General features: G+C 37.6%; 1 protein-coding gene and 1 long non-coding RNA gene across 2 annotated transcripts in view; one reads left to right on the forward strand and one right to left on the reverse strand.

Moving 5' to 3' along the window:
• LOC144200054 (uncharacterized) overlaps positions 1-21,575 on the forward strand; it is a 72,928-nt gene that overhangs the window by 6,572 nt on the left and 44,781 nt on the right. Inside the window, exon 2 of the long non-coding RNA XR_013327028.1 lies at positions 12,938-13,042. This is a non-coding gene — a long non-coding RNA (uncharacterized LOC144200054). The remainder of the gene's footprint in view (positions 1-12,937; positions 13,043-21,575) is intronic.
• Positions 7,379-10,122, reverse strand: LOC144200052 (uncharacterized). The gene is made up of 2 exons (XM_077721941.1): positions 9,957-10,122; positions 7,379-9,650 (listed from the first exon to the last, which is right to left on the reverse strand). The coding sequence occupies exons 1-2, from the start codon at positions 9,987-9,989 to the stop codon at positions 8,388-8,390; spliced, it is 1,296 nt and encodes a 431-aa protein (XP_077578067.1). The 5' UTR covers positions 9,990-10,122; the 3' UTR covers positions 7,379-8,387.

A 21,575-nucleotide genomic window follows, 5' to 3' on the forward strand; every position in this document is an offset into this window, starting at 1 on the left:
CTGCTGAATTTGTAGTGATGCTTCCGGCCATAGAAGCAGAAAAGTTATAACCTTGCAGCAAAAAAAAGAATACATGTTGCATTGGGTTCATATGCTTCTTTTGTAGTAAGGTTTTTTTGTATTATTGTACAGCATAACATAAAGCCAGCCGTTGACAATACCGCAGCATCCCTATTTTCAGAAGGCGGCTGCATACCGTCAGTTCCAATACTACCAACTGCTACTGTCAAGCGAATTATAAACCACCCATGTGTTTACCGTAGGCAACTACTGCATGAACCACATGATCAGATTCTTTTAAGTCTTTTAAATTAACATTTGTTTAAAGATAACTACTGTTAAGATCAGATTGAATTGAATTATTTTGCCTTAAGCATGAAACGCTGTGTTGACTCGGTTTTTCCTCACACATCTGTTCATGATAAACGGACTGACACAGGTCTAATTTATTTTCATACCATGTTTCGAAAAGTACATAAAAACAGGAAGCGTGAAGTCTAAAAGGAGAAGTATGCACGGAGTGTGAGGGGGAACAGGAAGTGTGCAGTGAACATGTATGGGCCCATTGTGAAAGATTTGCTTTAATAACACAAACAGATGTGAAGCAGGCTGAAGGGACTTTCTTTTGCTACTCAACACCCTTATTGCAACTGTTCTGACCAGACGTGGTACTCTTTAAGTTTGTTTGAATCACATCACTTTACAATACTTCAGTATAAGAAATAGTGAAAAAATGAAGGCAAAGAGGGTTACCTTGGTAGTAATGTCTCGGACATTTTTTGTTGATGTCATTTACATGCCTTTGGTATTCCTTCACAAATTTACATGACAACAACATTGTTAAGTGTAGGCTTCACCACTTGTATCTCCTATCTATTTTCAAAAACACTTCCTTGTCAGCACCGTGGGATGCTGGAACCTAGCCGAGCTGACTTTGGGCTAAAGGTGGACTATACACCCTAAACTGGATCCAGTCACTCATAGTGTACACACAGAGACAGCCAATCATTCACACAATCACCAAGGCACTGAGTGAGAATCGATCTCATGCTGCCGCCACCAATCTCAGGTGAATGTACAACCACTACATCATCGTTAACTCCAATTGTATCCTTACGCTGTTAAAGGCACCTTTCATTATTGTGGTCTCTTTTTGGTATTACTTGACTCACTAAGCCTATCAGAGTTAAATTCCATGTGTCTTTATTATATTCATAACTTGAAGAGGGTGTTTAGGGACATCAGTCTTCACATTTTTGCATCATGTAAAACGTGTGGCAAAACAGCATCTTTTGATCTTTTTGCTTTGTGCTCGATTGAAAGAGGCACTGCCGTGAAAAGTCTTGAAAAAAATGTTTTTTTTTCGAATTCTCACCAATTTGACGAATCCAAATTAAGATGAGGATCCATAATCAGTATGATTAAACACAATTCTGTCAGATAAGCACGCCAATATGATTAGTGCTCTACCACACAGGGAATGTTGCTTGCTCAATGTCGTGTCACAATACCTCCAGTTGTCATTTTAGAGATGCTATGTGGATTTAACACATTTGGCGTGCACTGAATTGCATTTATTGAAGTTGTAAGGCCACTCTCTCTTCTGTATTAAAATATACAATTACTGTATTATAGTTGTATCATTGGTCTTGATAACCATTTAATTAATTATTTGTATTTAGTAGAACATTTTTAATTTGTAAAGGTTCATTTTAAGTTTTAGTGTCTATTTACATGTTATTTAGAAAATATTCTTAATTAATTAACACATAAATTAATGTAAAATGTTCTTTGTTTAATCCAATTTGAGGAAAAAGCACAGCATTGTTTTGTAATAGAAAACAACCCAACATTCCTTGTAAGAAATTAGCCATAGGGCTTTGAATCCTTTTTTTTTTTTGTTGCCACATAATTTTCTTTTTTAGCCCTTCTCCAAACCTCCTCTAGTGTTGAGTGTTTATAAGAGGAGATTTTGTCTGCTGTTTGTCACGTCTTTACTGCCTGCCATCACGGTTGTGACTTTTTGACAATAAATCCACTGCGCATCCACTTAAAATATGTCAAAAACAGGACCCACTGCGGGCCTTGAGGAACAGCTTGAAAACTCCTGCCCTTCATCATGGCTTGATTTATGGCTGACCATTTCTTTTTGAGCAGTCACAAAAAGTCACCGGGTACAAACACTCTACTCGGCATTTGCCGATCTGCTTTCATCACAGTTTGTTCTTGCTCATCAAGATTCACTTCCCATTCTGCAAAATAGGAAGAACAAACAGTTGTAATAGTGGAGAGCATGACTTATAGAATATATAGCAAATATATAGAGATATTATTACAGGAGATTGTACCTTCAATCTCAGAACTGTGGGGCAGACGTGCTCACTACTCTCCACCGTGCCGCTTGTCGGTGATAAATATTTACTCTTTCATGAAAAAAATGTAAACTTAAGTTAGAAATACTTCCTGGCCTGCATGGGTTTCCTCCAAGTACTCCGGTTTCCTCCCACATTCCAAAGACATGCACGGTAGGCTCATTGGACACTCTAAATTGCTCTTAGGTATGAACTTCAGCGATTGTTTGTTTCTTTGTGCCCTGCGATTGGCTGGTCACCAATTCAGGGTGTTCCCCGCCTCTTCCTCTAAGTCAGCTGGGATAGGCTCCAGCACCCCTGTTACCCTAGTGAGGATAAAGCAGTTCAAAAAATGAGATGAGAGATGAGATGAGTTTGATATATAATCAGTACTTTGTAAATGGTTCAGGACAAAGACAGATTTAGTGACCTTGGAAAATGTTTTGCAGTTAATTCAGTCTTTGGAAAAAAAAGAATCGGTGATGAGTTAATGCTGAACAAAGAAAAAAAGTTAAACTTTCAGCAGGGGAAAGTTCATGGATTTTTACTGCCTTTCCCTTCATGGCTCACTCCAAGCCCTCACAAGCCAACCCACCCTCCATTGCTCTCTCCCCCATACGTCTCCTCCCACTGTTCCCAGTGTTTTGCGTCACAGTAGCAGTTCTGGCGCAGGAGTGAGGTCGAAGGGAAAGAAAGCAGGAGGCGGGGCGAGTTCAGGCCTGTGGCGAAGAATGTAGCAGAGGGAGCGAACATGGCTAAAAAAGGATTGCGCTTCCACTCTATTGCTGCTCTGATGTCATTTCTCAGATATTTCCTCCTTCCTTCTCTACAAGTTAAACTAGTTGACGTAGCACTTTCTTTTTAATTCCCCTTTAAGTTTTACTGGCTTCTTTGCCATCTCTGACATCTTAACAAACATTTTTTTTATATAGATGTTCAGTTTTAAGACTAAAAATATATAAAAAACTAAAGCATATAGTAATTCGGACTATACAGGGGCATTTTGGGAAATCAGTCCAGATTGGTATGGAATGCCTCTCAATAAATACATAATCGAGTTTAATTCTTGTTATTTAAATGATGCAGGGTAACCAGAATGAGATAAAGTTTAAGGTACACATTTGTGGGCATTAACCTCTCATTTCTTTTTGGTTTTTCATCTTTTCTGGTAAATATATAGAAGTATCTGATGTCAGCTAACCTCGTAAGCAAAGCAGAAGTTACATAACGCCTTTTGTCATTTACTGGTGCTTTGACGGCAGCAGACGTTTAATGATTGCACAACTATTGAAGTTTAATCCTGAAACTATGACGATGTTTGCAGGGAGTGTTTGGGCTATATACAATCATTAACTACAATAAATAAATAAACACACAAATGTGCAGGCACACACAAGCCTTAACATTGGCAGTTTCTATCCTGTTTTGTCATATCCTTAGGTGGAAAAGTGTGAACAGATTTTCTGAAGGAAAACTCACTTTGTGGCAAGTCCTTCTCATCCCTGCTGGAATGATTTGCCCCCTCAGAGGAGTTGAAGTATTTTCCCCTTTCTAAACTTCTTTTCTCACACATTTTAATCCTCCTTGTCAAAATCTTTTGATACTTTATGACACCACATCTTAAAACAGCTATCATATACTCGTATTGAATAAACTAAACCAGTGGTTTTAGCATCGGTATCATTCATTCTTTCATTTTCTGGACCGCTTATCCTCAGAAGTATCAGATGGGGTGCTGGAACCTATCCCAACTAACCATGAGATCAAACCTTTGACCCTAGAACTGCGAGGCCAGTGCGCTAACCACTGGGCCGCCTCATCGGTTTTTGTTATATCTGTCATTTTTTCTTTCTAAGAACGAGACATAGCATTCACATTTATTTGTGTATCTCTTATACTTTGAAAGGGACTGACAGAAACAGTTTAATAATTAACAGCTTCCCAGTGGCTGTTAGTAATCTTTGCACCATATTGATGATAAAGTGTGCTGTTAAGATTGTGCAGTGTAGAGCATGAAATTAAAATATACATGTTTGGATTTAATTAAACAGTAAAACATTTTTTATAGATTTAGAACTCTCCCTGATGAACATTTTGCAGATTGCTTGTAAACTAGTAAATATATTTATTGAATTTCAGAAGTGTATGACGAAGGAAACATGAATTCCTCTTTTACTAACACGTTTCGTGAACTTTAACCATTCTACATGCTGTTAAGATACTAGTGCTTTTCTCAACACCAAAATATCTGAAGACAATCTTTGAAAACCTATGCAGTATAATATAAATGTATTTCTGTTTTTATGTCACTTAGAGTTCCCGTTAAACTAGTAATTTTCCCTAGTTTTCTTTGTTTCTGCTTCCTCTTTAAAAGCACCAACAACATAGCTTTATTTTGCGACAATGAAAGACAAATTTTAATGAGGTGTGGTCTACTTCTGGTCGAGAACAAATTCACACTGTATACTTCTCTGTAGGCTGCTACATGAGCAATATTTCAGTGCTGAATAGCGGCGCAATGCATTGAGGGAAACTTTGTGTCTTTCTTTTCCATCTTTATGTCACCACTCTAAGCGGAAATACATATAAGAATGTATGCCTTGCAGTGTGAACATATAGTAGCTTTAACACTTGTACTCACACGCCTACGTCTGTGCCTGTCTACTCTCACGGCTATAATTCTCCTATTCATTGTTTTTGGGTTGCACAGATTCTTCCAATGATTTAACTGTGTCACTTATGCTACTCCACGGAATTTATGGAGTCTGTGTCAAGCATCCCCCCGAATAAGGTGGTTCCTATGAAACCTTGTTTAAACTGCAACCTCCCAAAGACTTCAGTATTTCTTTGCTTGCATGAGGTCCATCATTAAAAGAGCAGGTCTGGCTTCCATATATATAGTCCTTCTGCCGCACTATACAAAAATGCTCCACTAAAGTCTCTGTTTTGATAATGAATATGAACCAATGTGTTGGCAATATGTTGAATAGTTCGGGGCAGTCGGTGGCCAGGTTGGAGCAATGAATTAAATCAGATTTTATAAATTGATGTTTGACCTTTATGGAGCACCAGACTTAAATATATGCTCTATGTTTGATACATCCATTAGGTCTGCATGGCTCTGCATAGCTAAATAATGTCTTTTAGCGACCATATGTCGACGCTTCAGGAAAGAAATGAATGAATTTATATTTTCACGGTTTATGTGAACACACATTCATACAAAAACATGTGCACCCCCTCAATCTATTCTTTTAGCCTTCACTGTTTACACATTGTGGTCTATGTATTGTTTATCGTCATGGTAACACATCCTGCTTTCCCTCAAAGTTGAATAGGGCTTATTTTTGATAAAGACAATGCAGATTATGACCCGTGACCCAGATCTAATGATGTAACTTTGGATGTTTTTACATTGGAGTTGAGCAAAATCACAGTTCACATAACAGAGTTGAGGTGGTTTGAATTGTTATGAATAAATGTCATTTAAAATTGAAGATAATTCACAAATAATGCTTTTTAAGATCAACAGAATTATCAACATAGGAGTAAACACTCCAACTAAAAATAACATATACTAGGTTATATTTGACCATTACTAATACACTTTCCTCTAGGTGTATGCTCTGTCCTAACCCCCTTGACCACATAATTATAGCCAGACACAAACATTATTTACAGCCCAGCGACCTGGGCATTACGGACATGACGTGTTATACAATGTAAAGTGGTATCACATGGTAATTAGATATAATAATAACTCTGGAGTTTACCGTAATGAAGATAAGCATGATATTTTAGAGGAAAATGACCACAGATTGGTTATGTCAGTGAACACTTCCCTGCTATCTTTTTCCAAGTTTGGGAATTTCTAACTTGGGTTAAATCTTTTGAGTTCCCAGAAGTTTGCTTTGGCAAGTTCTTTAAAAATGCATGTGTTGAAACACAGTAATATTTTGGTTTGTTTTTAAGTGATGGTACAAAGAGTCCAGTGCTTTGACAGTATCAGCTGGGCCTTTCTTTGCTTTGGAGAACACTTGCTCAATACAAGGTCAAACTGGGAGTTTTAAGCGGAAATTTCAACACTGCATTTTCATGAAATTTCAACACCAAGACAACAGACATTTAATATATATGATGACAATTGCATTTTAAGTCAGCGAGAAACACTGATTCATGTAGTTGAGAAATAAGAAAAGTGATGAACGATGCACATTTTTCAGAGAAGTAAAATCTGAAAAGAACATTCTGTACTATTTGACCCATTTTCATAGTGATGTAAGTTGATAGTTTGGGTTATCTTTTTTTTTGGACAACAAAAATATAACTCCCTAATGGGTAATTTTGTGTGGTAGAAGAGCAACTGTACTCTGCTTTCAAAATCAAAGGTTCAAATATGTCTAGATAAAACTGAAAGAATGTAGCATTATTGCTTAACAACAAATTGTTTTGGAATTCATATTGTCAATTATATTTTATTGTTGTTTTTTTCGGGTAATCTGGTTCCCTCCCATATGCGAAAACATGCATGGTAGACTGGTTGAACACTCTAAATTTCCCCTAGATATGAGTATGAGCGTAAATGGCTGTCCATCTCCCTGTGCCCTGCAATTGGCGATTAACCAAATCAGTGAGTCCCCCGCCTTGTGCGCATAGTTGGCTGGGAAGGGCTCCAGCACCCCCTGCGATCCTTATGAGGTAAGGATACGCAGTGGGGAAACTGAATGAGTGGATGTATTTGGAATTTGCTATTCACCTTAGAAACGTTACAGATATGCAAATTGTATGTGTACATTTATTCATGTCTTGTCATTTACAAGAGCTTTAGTTTTCGCCCCCACAAAAATCTGGCATAACTGAATTTATACTTTATGAATATGTGAATGCAGTTGCATGAAGATGGAAAAAATGTCTTTCCTCCCTTTTGCCCCAAATCAGGTCACATGGGAACCTGTTAAAAAGTAGTGAAAATTGATATGTGGAGAAATTACAACAAAAGACAACAAAAGGCACAGACCATAAAACCATTGGCTTATTCAGAAATTTATTTACACACATTTTGGCAATTAAAAATATAAGAATCTCTTTTTAAATCCCTTTTGTCACATTGGTAATTCACAGACCTTGGAATAATTCTTCATAAATAAAGTACAAAATACAATTACCTATTTGAACAGTAATAAATATCAATATAAATATATTACTTTAAGTTAGACAATGCGAGGCAACCAATAACCAAAAGGAATACTGTGTTTAAGTCCCTGAACCAGGCTGTCAATCAAAACAGGGTACCTTAGAAAAGGTCTACAGGGGGTGACAGGAAACCGAAAACTACTAAATGTTAAAGTGGGTCATGTATCTACAGTTGACATCTAATTTTCTGTTGCACACTTTGATCTTGCATCTGTTTGTACCCTGGTCTTAGAAAAAGATTGTTGATCACACAAACATACAAGCTCACACAGAAACACACACACACACACACACACACACACACACACACACACACACACTCACACACACACACACACACACACACACACACACACAGTAGGGTGAAATATGAAGCTTTGGTTAAATGCTACAGGGGGATAGTTTTCTCCCTCTCAAATTTGCTGTAAAGTGCATGTCACAGATAAAATGTCATCAATCATACACGTGTGGTCTTTCAAACGAAAGCCACATAATCAAACATACTGTTCTTGGCACTGAGGAGCATTGGCTATTGAGGCAGGGAGAATACATAAGGCACGATACCATAGATTGTCCCAAATCACGAGCAGTTTTCATCAATACAGTTGGGAATTTGTAAAACAGCCATCTTGCTGGTTTGGTCAAAATCTATGGAAGACCATATAAACTGGTCTGATTTTGCTACGCTTACTTACATTGAGGCTTTGTGCAAGACAAGCTTAGATTTGGCATACATGAATTAAGAATAACAAGCGTTAATATTTCATCAAATGTTGATTTCTCCGAATTAGTTCTGGTTCTGAAGAAAGACTAGACAAAAACAGTTCCTTTCTGTGGTTTCCCCTAGTCGGACAAAGACAGACGTTCAAATACATTGAGCCTTTTGGTGCCTGATACGTCAAAAGTGGGGGACTCAGACCCGCTGGAACCTCCACTGCTGCTGCTATAGCTATCTTCCAGAGAATCCTCAGAGGAGAAACGCTGCAAACCGGCGTGTTTCATTGATCCGCCGAGGCTGGAGCCTGGAATCGAATCACTGCTGTCCTGCTGGTTGTCATCCACCATCTTGGCAAATACTCGGCTGTTGTTGCCGTGCAAAGCAGAGATGTCATTCCCGTGGCCGCATGTGCAGCGCGAGGCCTTTGGCTCCACTATGAGAGGAATCTTGTGTATGTCTCCAGAACTGGCACGGCTTTGATGGGTGCCAAATTGGAATGTTGCAACTTCCCGTGTGAGCGAGTCACCGAACACTGGAGACATCAGATCTGCTGGAGGTGGAGACACAGAGGCAGCCCTGCTAAAGCCTAGGTTTGGATCAGTGAAGGATGTTGGGAACGACGGTGGTGGGGAGGCACGCGAGGAGCCCAGGAACCCTGCAAAGCTGACACTTTGGCGGAGTTGGTGGCGTGGGTTCGAACTGTTGCTTGTGTTAAGAGTTAGCTGGCGCTGAGTCTGGAATTTGCCAGGTGACAGCGGGCCTCCGCTGATTTTTTCCTCATGAATAAAATGGCAACGAGTGCCATACGGGCAGTACCCAAAGTTGTAGAAGGTTCTGCATGGCTCTGTCTTGTATTTGGGGTGGCGAAACATTCCACGCAACTCTGCTTCACCGTGGGCAAACTGGCACTTGGTGCCATATTTACAGCTGCCCGTCTCCTGGAAGCCACGACAGAGCTCAGTTTTGTAACGGTTGGGCGAAAGCATGGGTGGAACCTGGGGAGGCAGGTTGGACGCGGGTGGGAAGCCTGGCGGAGGAGCCACTGTTGTGACAGGTCCTGAGGGAAATGTGTCCAAGTTCTTGAGGTGTCCAAAAGAGGAAAGTAGAGAGATGCTGGACTCCGTTAGACTCATGGAGCGTCCTTGCAAAGTGGATGCTTTAGTTTGGAGACTGGGTGTCTGGCTCCAGATGTTTGAAGACCACAGCGAGGTGCCGCTGTCATCATCATCATCATCGATATGATCTGTGCTAAGACTGAGATTGGATGAGGCAGGCGGGGAGGGTGGTGAGAAGTATGAGGCGGATCGGTTCAGTCGACCGTGTCCTGACACTTTTAGCTGGGAGGGTCTTTGGAGGAAGGCATCGTCTAGGGCCAGGTTCAAAAGGTTCTGTTGCAGATGGATCGAACGTTAAAAAACTGGCATTAACACGAGAGCAACTAAAAAAAAATAGAGTGGTATCGTACACCAAGAAAAATATACACTCACATTCAACCAGAAAACTACCGAAAGAATTGCGGCAGCTTATCTTAGATAAAAAAGACATATTTTCGACAAAGAAAACAATTCAAACACACCCTAATCTGTTTTAATAGCCCAGAGCGTAATTGCTGTGAAACTAATTGTGTAGTAATACACACAAGTCAACTTCAAAACACATAATACAAAATAATATTACGATAAACAGTGACTCACCTTTGTAAAAATGTTGTCATGCATTTCGGACATGCTGTACCCTTTAGGCCAAGAAACCCAACTCAGATCCTTGGTTCACTGTGTGATACCTATGTCCAGAGACAAGTATGTTGAGGTCCACTGCTACGCTGCACTTTTTAAGACTGCTTGCAAAGCTCCACCTCAAATAGGGAGGCCTCTCGCTTGTTATGTTCCCGGATGTCCCTCCCCCTACATCAAGTTTCATGTGAGCTCAGGGTTGGGCGTTTTACAGAACAGACATAACACACACTTATGTATGCTCATGCACGTGCACACAACTCATACACACAACAGAAAACTGTATTTCTATCAACCTTTAATAAATATGTCCACTTGTGATCATCTAAAATAAGTTCTTTTTTTACTTCTGTTTAATGTGACCAATGTTACTTCTCGTTCTTTATGGCAATTCCTCAGAATTTTGAGATATTCCCCCCAAAGTAAGTCATAAAATAAATCAAACCTGTGCATTTTTTCTCTCTATCTTAAGTCTCGTGTGAATAAGGAAAAGGAAACGTTTTGCCATTTGATATTCCTCAGACTTGTATGCAAAACAACTTTTATAGCTAAAGCTTTAAACGAAACAAGCAATCAAATCTTAGAGTACATTTTTCTTTATGACTAATTGTAGGATACCAGGAAATGTCATAAATCATCGTGTTGGAGATCACGTACTTTATGGTTTCTAAGTGTTTTTTTTTTTACCCACAAACTGCAAAACTGAAAAAGGTTTACCAGCATAGATTGGGTAATATTTTCTCTAGCATTTCAGTTTCTGTTACGATTACAGTATATCCAGAATATTTCAGCATGAGTTCAACTTGAACACAAATATGATTATTGATTAGCAAGGCATTCAAAACCTTTTGGTTGAGTTGGTATGGCAGTGAATGACATTCACAATGTGGGGAAAACAAACTATGCCTCCCTCTTTTAAACTCTCGAGGGCAAAACACCCCCACAAATTTGAATATCTTTAACAGAAGATAATTTTTATCATGGTGAGTATGTTTTATTTTTTACTAGTAGGAGTACTTTTTGGCAGTCTCAATAGATATGATTTTTTTATTTGTTTCAAATTATTTCAGGGAAGTGAAAAAAATGCATTATGCTTCACCCCTTTGTTTTATCTGATCATTTGTCAAACTGGATGTTCATTTCCCGAATATGATAAGCACCACTCAAGCAAGAAACAACACGTAATTAACTCAGTCTTAATTACAGTAAGCGGCAATCCTTCCAGAACAATCTTATTCATCCCAACCTGTTGGATGATTAGTTACTAAAGATGAGCGAATATATAATTATGTTGCAAAATACTTTGAAATACTTTTCATATTTCATAAATCTTCAGTTCTCTTACTTTGTATGAGAAAAGTAATGTACCTTGAAGAATTAACAGACTTGGAAAAAAATACTTGTCACTAGACCAAGTCAACATTGTAAGCAATGGGGGACAGGCCATAAAGTGGGTCATAACATTGCATGGGTACTGAATGTTATGTATATCCCAAATGCTATCTGTTTGTAGGTCAAACAAAAATTTGATTAAACCAGCGAGAAGTACAAAATAGTCTCTCTCAAACACTTGTTTCTGGTAAAGTACAACTTGTGCTTTTTATCTGTTCATAATCACCCATTTTTCTATATAGACTATATTTAGTTTCATGACATTATTCTTTCAGCAACAATTGTATTTGTTTATTTTGATACAATTATGTAATTGCCTTTGCTCTATTATTAAATATTGCAAAATGCTATTCTTATTTCAGTTTGTGCTGTACTTCATAGTATTTTTTTTCTACATAGACATAGTACTAATGTGTTTGCTTTTAAGTCAAAGGCCTTTTTTTGCAGACATATACAGACAGACTGGGAAACTGACCGGGGCCAGATGGACCCCTCACGTCTACCTATTTAGAGCTGTGGCAAGCTATAAATAACTGGGCAAAATATAAACCTTACAACATTAGACTTTCTGGAAAGTGTGTACTGAGACTAGGCGTGTAAGATAATGAGTATACGTCTGGATGACTGTGATGTAGAGCCATGTATGTTTGTTATATGTCATGTGTATTTTTGTGCCCATACGTGTTAGTGGTTCCCTTGCTCAACTTGTTTTTGTTATGCAACACCCCTAACTTACATGGAAAGTCACTCCGGCAGGGTGGGGTTGACACACATGCAAAGACGCACGCACATATAAACACGCATACTTACGGGAGCATTCTCATTTAATATCAAGCTTTCCATGACTCACATGGATCCATGTAGGAAATATTTATAGTACAAACGCTGTCTATAATTAAATTTTATTGTTTTTAGGTTAATTGTTTTCAAAAACAACAATCATGGAAATTCATTTTTCCTATCAATTTGCAGTCATTTCGCTGAAGCTGTATTTACACCTGTCAAGTGTGGTCCACACCAAACCTAAATATTACATTCTTCGCACCTGTTGGGTCGGGGTAAATACAAACCAGCTAGCTCTGGTGTGGAACAAACAGCAGTTCCGAGACCTGGATAGGTGGTCTTGGTAAGTCACTTTGTGTGTAAAAGCAAGTGGACCAAAACTAAAAACTCACACTATTTGCACGTGATAGGCTTCACGAGCCACAAGCTTTCTTTTTAAACTCGATGAAAAGTATCATCTGTCTATAATCTTCTGCTCACTTAAATGACCTAAAACTGAGATTGACAGTCAATATCAATGACCTCTGTTCTTTTAATGAATGAACAATAAATCTCAGGAAACCTTGGCATTGTCCGAATGTTACCAAAAAATTAGACTCTTCTACTGCAATGTAGTACCAATTATATCAAGAATAAATTGTACAATAATGGGTTTTGATCATTTTTGGAGTAAATGTTTTCTGAAACTGAAGTCAAACACTGACTCTGTTTTGTGTGAAAAGAAAGGAAATAAATAATGTTTTTTTTTTGTCTGGCCACCAATTCAGGGTGTCCCACGCCTCTGGCCCGAAGTCAGCTGGGATAGGCTCTAGCAACTCCCACAACCCTAAAGAGGATAAAGCGGTTCAGAAAATGAGACGGTTTGAGATGAGGTAATGCTTTTGTTTTCTCTCTCTATATGAATGTTTTCCCACTATTGCGCTGTGAACGAAGAACATATGTAATATGTCTGTATTGTAGCCGTCCTGCCCTGCAACCTCTTTCCTTTAAATGTTATCCAATTGAAGCCCTGATTCATAGTAATGAGGGAATATCCATATGAAATCCTAAAATGCAAGTCATCGTGGAGTTAGTCATAATTTAAGTCACCATTGCCGCTGGTGATGACTGCAAAGTCACAACAATGGTGAAAAAGTCCAGTATCTTAAACAACGTAACCCATAAAAGGAGGATTATGATAGTGATTCATTTAAATACCATAAACTTAGCATAAGTTCTCTCCATAAATTACCTTTCTAAAATATTTGAAATACACTGTAAAAAAAACCCTTACTTGACCTCCTTTTTCCCTTTCCTACTGAGATTTACTGTTTGACAAGCCTGCTCTTATAAGTGATTGTTTGCAAATATTTAACTGTGCCCATTGAAACATTACTATGGAGACATGTCAAACATTGCAACATTACACTTGTAAGCAGGCGCCGTTCCAACAGTTTCTTAGCAACAGTTTTGAGAGGAGAGCATGTCTGCTGTTGAAAAGTCATACCTTGCTGTAGAAACTCTTTCAGAATAGTGAGGAAAAAAAAGGAAATAAAATGAGATCACTGTGGGATTACCTCCACATTTACCGTCACTTGCGGAAATGTGTATATATATCCAGGGGCCTCAAACATTTGCATGTCATTGTATTAAAAATGTATTTTTTATGGCATCATAGGAGGTTACAAGTGATATGAAAAAGTAGAAGGGCAAAATATTGTGTTCTTTAACAGCATTTTATTTTTACGGTATATGTTAAATTCCCCTCCGTGTTAAAATTAAACCAAAATATACACGTCATTACCAGTAATCCTACTTGCCAAAAATGACTCTTCAGCCCTCGGGAAAACAAAACAAAAAAAACACACAAAACAAATCGCGATTCCTCAGTTTCTCAAATGGCAAATTGACCCAATTTCAATCAATAAATTTAAAACCTACTTTTTATTCATCTACCAGTACTTTGATTTTTTTGTTTGCCAAGATTCATATTTCTTTTTTTTTTTTTAAATTGGAGACTTTCCATCTGTTTTTAATAGATTTATTTCCAAGCTGAAGTGTATGATTTTATCCGAGCTGATTTTGAGCAACTTAGACCCCACTTTGGTTGTTTGTCATCTCAGAGCAAACTTTGCTGCAAACACACACAAAATGGGACATTTTGGACATGAGAAACATGGGAGGGAGAGCCTGAAGGATACAAATTGAGTATAGAACAAAAGTAAAAGCTGTGGCCAAGTTGAGGATGGTGCTGACGAGTTCAACTGGTTTCTGAAGCTTTTCTTAAAGTAAAAAAAACAAGAAGCTTTATGAAGTAAAATACTCACAAGGAACACTGTGTTTGTGTTTGACTATATTTCTAGCTCATACACAAGAACACTTTTAAGAGCCCGAAGACACAAAAGATATATATTCTAACAAAGGATCTGTGACAACTAGTTAGTTCATCAGCGTCATACTGGCATATAAAAAGCTCAGTGCTTAAAATAAAATGTTACCAGAAAATTTGTTAAATTTGAAAGACAAGCTGATTTATTTATAAAGAAGCACAACCCATGGTTTTGTTTTGTACTGCAATTGGAAGTGTTTGGTAATTAATTTCACCACAGTTTATTCAAATCAGATGTTTCCTGAAGTGAAGGCTGAAACATCAGTTACAGCTAATACAAAATCCTAAAAAGGCTTAAATATTTTCCTCTTTTGTTGAAACATTTGCCATAACATGTTGCAGGGAGCTTATGTGATTACATTTGTTTACTCTTATATCTGTCATAGCAATAAACTAACCAGAAAAGGAACATATTCTTTTACTCTCGATTTAGTTTGTAGTTTCTTGTAAAAGCCTTGCAAAAAAGAAAAAAGAAAGAAAAAAAAGAAAATTATAGCAGATGTGTCTTTTGTGCAAGAGATGATTATCTGAGTTGTGTTGCAAGATCCGATGTGTGATTTTGCAACAACTCTGACATTGCTGTACACATTTTGCAGTACATTTTGTACCTTGTAAACTATAATTACGTCTGTCTCTTAAAATGAAAATGTTGGTCAACTGTGGCAATTGCAATCCGACTATATGAATGTGTACCCATTCCTCGAATCAGTAAAATTTGAAGGGGCAATGAAGTGTCTACATTTGTTAGATAATGTCAATGGAATTTAACTGGGATTTTAAAATAACAACACATGTGCAATCGGTTCATGGAAATGAAACAACAACTGTAAGATAGCTAAACAGTTCTACTAATAATAAGGATATTATGGTAAGACTGCCCTAGTTCAATCCCCCCTCCTCTTATGTTTTTCTCTCTCTCACACACACACACAGGCCCCCACACACACTGATTAGTATAAAGAGTACATGTGTGATATGTAACTGTCCAGGTTCTTACTGAGTTCAAGGACAACACGTCAGCAGATTTCTGCAACTGCCACTGCTCATGACTCATCCGGTGAGGAGAAGGTGATTTCCCACCATGCCCTGAGTCCTCATTACAAATCTTATGGATTGTCCTGAGAGGGCTAATCTCTTCCCTTTTTCTAGTTTTCATTGGGACATCACTTTCTGGTGTTCATATGGCAGAGTTAGAAGGAGAATTCAGTCACACAGAAAAAAAAAGACACTTTTTCTTGCATTAAATTATGCAATAGGTTTGTTTTAGGACCATGGCAACAGTGTGGTGAGCCGAACTGTGCTCCAATGGGGGATGAAAAGTACCACATGATGATGACTAAATGGAAACAAAAGCTTGCTCTGGCATGTTTGATTCTGCCAGGAATTACTGTCTTTAGCCTAAAGGCTTTTGGATGTTTTTAAACAATCTTGGGCTATACTATGAAGAAATTTCCACATTAAGCAGTGTCATAGCTTCTATACATGAAGATAAATTCATTTAACAAAGGGTGTTTTATTTCCATCGTAATATGTTGTTATATCCATTCTTTGGTTTGCTCGTGTGTCAACTCCTACTATGAGTTAATAAAAGCGCTTGAGTCCTGTTTGGCCCCTTTCACTCTAAAGGCCAAGCTCGCTCACTTCCTTCAAAGAAGGAAATGGGGCCAAAATGCACTGAGCCAGGAGAGGGAGGGACAGATGGGAAACCACAGTTGGAAAATGAAACAAAATGTCCTGAACTTAAAGCTAGAGTAACTTCGAGGAAATTAGTTCGTGTTGTTTTCTAGAACATCTATAAAATACAGAATACTACTGTTTGTATTCCAACAGTGAGAAAAAGAAAATGTTTTTTCTTTGTTTTTCTCTCTTTATAATATTAAGATGAGAACTATTGGGTGGTGGATATGGCCATGTGTTAAACAATAATGAACTTTCACCTAAATTGTAACTGTATTTTTGTGACTATACAGTAGACATACATACACACATAAGGCACAGCTCATTTTTGCATCAATGTAAACTGTCAAACTGCATTTATCATTTGGGATTTTAAAGTTGCCATTCTTTAACATCTTAATAAATTCGTTTTAGTCTTATTTATGAGGTTGATACGTGATGAATGTGTGTCCTGAACACTTTGTGGGAGCAGTATAGCGCACTTATCCTCCAAAATATGCTTGAGGACAACCATCATTCAGTAATGAATTATGAGGCAAATAAAGGATTTCAAGTGCGCCTTGTCATAAAAAAAATAATTTAAAAATGGTATGTTGGCGGGCCTGACACTAGCTCTTTCTGGCTGTGATCCCCTGAGCAAGACACCAAATACCGCATTCCAGCAAAAGGGGAAGTTGTAACTTCAGGAAAGGCACAAATGGATGTGAAATATAAATGGCATGTATGGTACCATACTAAAAATCTTAAGTATGCAATGTTTTACAATATTTTTTTCAAAATTAAAAAATCTAGAGAAGCCTGTTAAACAAGATTAGGTCAGTGAAATTAATGAGCATCTTGTCTAATATTTTTCTAAATGTCTAGGAATGAGTAGTAATTTTGTTGTTATTATTTTTGGGGAAAATCTAATGTCCCACCTGGACAAAAAGTCTAACATTTTCTCTGATGAGTTAGAAGTCAGTGTCATGACAGCGTGGGCTAATTACACACCTAAGATGTGAAAAGGGTCAATTGTGTCCTCTGACCTGATATCTGGACACTACATATACGGTGACACATATGCAAGGAGAAATGGTGTACACCTCACTATATAGTCAGTGTCATTTGGTAGGTCTATGTAAATAAATAGACTCCCAAGGCAAGGGTTACCTAGGGGGAAAATAGAGACAATGGACCTCTTCTGTTCTCATTCAATGCTTCAACTGTCCTCCACTCTCACATACACTTTGTATTTCCCACTACGCCACTATTGACATACACAAGTACACACACGGACACGCAGACACACACTTACTGACTGTCTCTTGCCACTCACTCCTCACATATGAAAGGCTGAACGTGAAGGTGTAAAGATGTAAGGGGAAATCTAGTGTGCAAGTGTGTGGGTCACATAGATGGTAAAACACAAGATCATATTCCGGTCAGATTCGAAATCTGCAAAAATTTAAATCTAAATCATACTAAATTATGCAATATGTTTTCTAAAACTGATGCAAAAATTGTAGGAAAAGGAATTCAAAGTCAAATAAGTTACAAAATAATGAAAATCTTTGTATTAAGCACACAGCCGATGTGAAAACAAATATATAGATTTATAAACTGACTACATTATAATGTAGTTTTTGTTTAAATTTGAAAATATCTTCTACCATGTGACTTGGCCTATTCAGAGCATCAAGAAGTCATCTTACCCGAGTCCGATTAGGGCGAAAAAGTCAGACTGGAGCCACCGCAGCCTTAAGTGTGATATTATATTTATATATTATCAATAGTGATGAATTTCTTCCCTGAAGGATAATTTAAACAAAATACTGATGAATATCAAGAGGGATCTTACACTTTCATCGTTTTTACTGTATTTCTTCCAGCTTTATCCAAAATTGAATACTACTAAGATCTGATCTCAATCCTACTGCATATGCTCTGAAATGACATGAAGAGACAGTTTGACACAAGACATCCCAGGAAAATCACTGGATTGTAAAATTTACATCATAAAATCATCCTTATTATGGTGCTATATGATCCGCAACTGGATGAAATGTTGGATTGAAATGATTGCTGCCAATGAAACGGTTATGACAGTTTGGCTCCGGCTCTACTTTTTTCTTTTTGTCGATTCATCCGTTTTCTGAACCGCCTATCCTCGCTAACCAAATGCGTCAGAACTTTTGGATTGCATCATTATCCAGGTGTGTGTGTGTATGTGTGTGTGTGTGCATCTACGTATAGCCAGTCTGAAATAAATTTAGGTGTGGTCCTAAACCTAAAAAGGTAAGATCGGAAATCTTCAGGTAAAACCTGTTCACGAATCATCGAGGAAGCGATGCAGGCAGTAGTGTTTGTGAAAAGAACTTTACTGCATTATCTTGGCAAGGTAGTTGGTAGTGTTAAGACACACGCTTTGACCACAGGGTGATAAGGAGGGCTTTGGCGAACTGTAAAGAAGGACGGTTGGCAAGTTGTTAAAACAGTGGTTAAGAAGACCAATTTAAATATTGGGCTATGAGTCATGGAGGTGTTTATATGACACACACAGGCCGGCTCAGTAGGACTGTACACAAACACACTGGCAGGGTTGGTGAGTCAGTGAGGAATGCATGCTATGTGGGTCTAAGCAGAGCAGAGGGTACGGCATGAAAAAAGCAGCTGGGACTCTTCATGCTGGGGCTTGACAAGCACGGAGGAATGTGCTCCAGCTCACAACCATTAATGTGAGGTCAATCTTGAACTTATGTCTTTTTCCATGTCAAAACCCATCTAACCAGAATAAGTTTTCCCTGCTTTAATCACCATGCAGAGAATTTGTGGAATAGATACTTTGGTAGAATGTTCTACAACCGCCATTGTTGGCTTCTGATTTGTTTATAGTAGTTACAAGCCAAATACTGGCCCGGTTACATTACTTCTGCGTAATGTTGGTTATTAATAGTGTAGTCATGGTTACTGTTTTCTTTATTCCTGTAGTTCTACAATGTCATTGATAAAATATATCCATTTCAATGCCATAAACACTACATAATTCATTTTGACCTTGCTTCATTTAGTTGTTTTCTCCTCTTATGTCCACTTTTTGGATGTTCAAAATAGTCATACCATGTTATGAAAATATCTTGTGCTTCCTGATAATCGACTTTCCACATATTTCTCTTCTCTGTTTGAATTAGGTTGATGATAAATTTCTAACTAGATCACCCATCCATGTAGACCAGAGTCGTTTGTGAAAAAAATATAAACCAAGCCAGATTTCAAGAATGTCCATCTGTCAATATTTCTATCTCCCTTAAAATAGAAGGGTGTCCAAGTGTTATGTCGCCCACGTTGTCATTTAAGCTTGAACAGCTACACTATGCATTATGATAGAAAAATTTATCACGGACAAATACATATGAATTATCAGAAATAAGATGAAAATATTCCATATTTTCACTTTGAAATGCTAAATGCTATGGATTCCCCAGCTACAAATTCATAATGGGTCTCAGGTAACCAGCTTGACCCAGTCCCACCCATGTACATTATAACATCAACCGCGTGTTACTGCACTCCCATCTGAGTTGAAAACCTAACTAAATAAGGAATGTAGTATAAATTGTAAATCAATTTGTAGACTTTGTAGGTAAAGATCCCTTCACAACATTTGTAACCTTTCTTGTGATTGTAAAAACATCTGATAATAAATCAAGGTGTCGGCTATCATTTTCAAAATAATATTTTGTCCTCCCATGTTTCAATCTTTGATGACTTATTCTCCCTATTTTAATTTACTTAAACTTTAAGAGACAGTTAAAAATGATTTAGGATGGTATGAAATTGGGTGCTATTAAAGATTAATGAAATATGCACATAAAGTATTGCTACGGTTTATCTCACATTTAATGACAGCAGGGAAGACTTTGCCTTGTGGCCTACTTTACCCTTTGCTGTTTTCATCTTACAGGGCATGGTAGAAATCAGTTAAAGGTACAGTATAGTACATGTATACGTGACAGGTGACATGGGTGTGGTGGCTTGAAGCAATCTGGAACTCACTGTTCATGATGTACGAGATTTGACTTGTTTACTGGTACAGAAAAGCTATTCTATCAAAATCTTTTCCAGTTTGAATGCAGTAAGAAAATAAACCAAAGAAACCTTAAAAAAAAAAGAAATTAATACCACGACCGCACTTAATTTTCTCTTCCTGTTTTAATGAGCATAGCTGTCCTGTGTGCAGTGTCAAACCACAGTGACTCACACTCACATGATGAGGAAAGGTACTATCAAAGAGATCGCTAACGTGACTCATAACCACATGCTCCAGATTTTAAGACACAAGAGACTCATTAGAAGTATAATACGGACTCTGTTTCACAGAGGGAAACTTCTGATAATTGCACGTGTGTACCTGTATTTTTGTGTTGGCGAAAAAATGGTATGGTAGTAATAGAAGGTATGATTATACTTTGCATTTTTTTTAATTACCTGGTCTACATTATCTGTCAATTTAAAGGAATTTCTTACTCTGTAATTATTTTTATTGGCAGAATATGTTAGAAACACGAAATTTCACTCTTGTGTTTAGTTCCACTCAATTATTACATGAAACTACTGTACATACAAAACACTAAACAAAAATAAATTTAATAAATATGGCAAAAGTACTGAAAAATGACAGCTGTGGAACCCAAGGAATGTTTTCTAATATTAAATGGGCCCTGAAGTATAGAGGCACACCAATTTTATCCTCATTTTGACCCCAAATAAAAATGCAATGTGTAAAGAGAGCTCAGTGAAAAGGTAAAGCTTTTTACTATCCCTAATGTCATCTATGCTCTTTAGGGGGTTAGATGACGAAAATAGATCAGTCGTTCTTTGAGAATAGCTATTTTCGGTAGCACCGTCCATCCAAGTATACGTTTCGAAACTCAAAAGGCAGTAAATGCACAGGCACATAAATCAGTGTGACCCTAGTCAAACTGAAGCAAGGTGGACAGAGACAGTGTAGTTTGGACAAAGCTAATTAATATACATAGACTAGTGTCCTCATGATCCAGAAGTGGTAAAAAAAGGGATTTAAACAAAGTAAAACCTTGTAAACATAGGCCCTGGTCTTTTTTATGTCAGGTAGGTCGTGAATCTGAAAACGTGTAAAATGTTACCCAATAGTATTTATTTAATTCACCTGAAGGAGAGTCATGGTCATCCATTTAGTTTTCTTCAAGCCTTTGAACCCCTGAAAATATATTGTACAAAAATGTTTGGTGTTTATGTCCTTATTTATAGATCCTAATCAAGCATCTCATTACTTCCACATTTTATGCCGCTGAGATTTATACTCAACAAGGGTTGATGGTGAGATGAAATCAACCCAGGTGACG

The sequence above is a fragment of the Stigmatopora nigra genome, chromosome 8 (assembly GCF_051989575.1).
Source record: "Stigmatopora nigra isolate UIUO_SnigA chromosome 8, RoL_Snig_1.1, whole genome shotgun sequence".
In the NCBI taxonomy this organism is placed as follows: Eukaryota; Metazoa; Chordata; class Actinopteri; order Syngnathiformes; family Syngnathidae; genus Stigmatopora; species Stigmatopora nigra.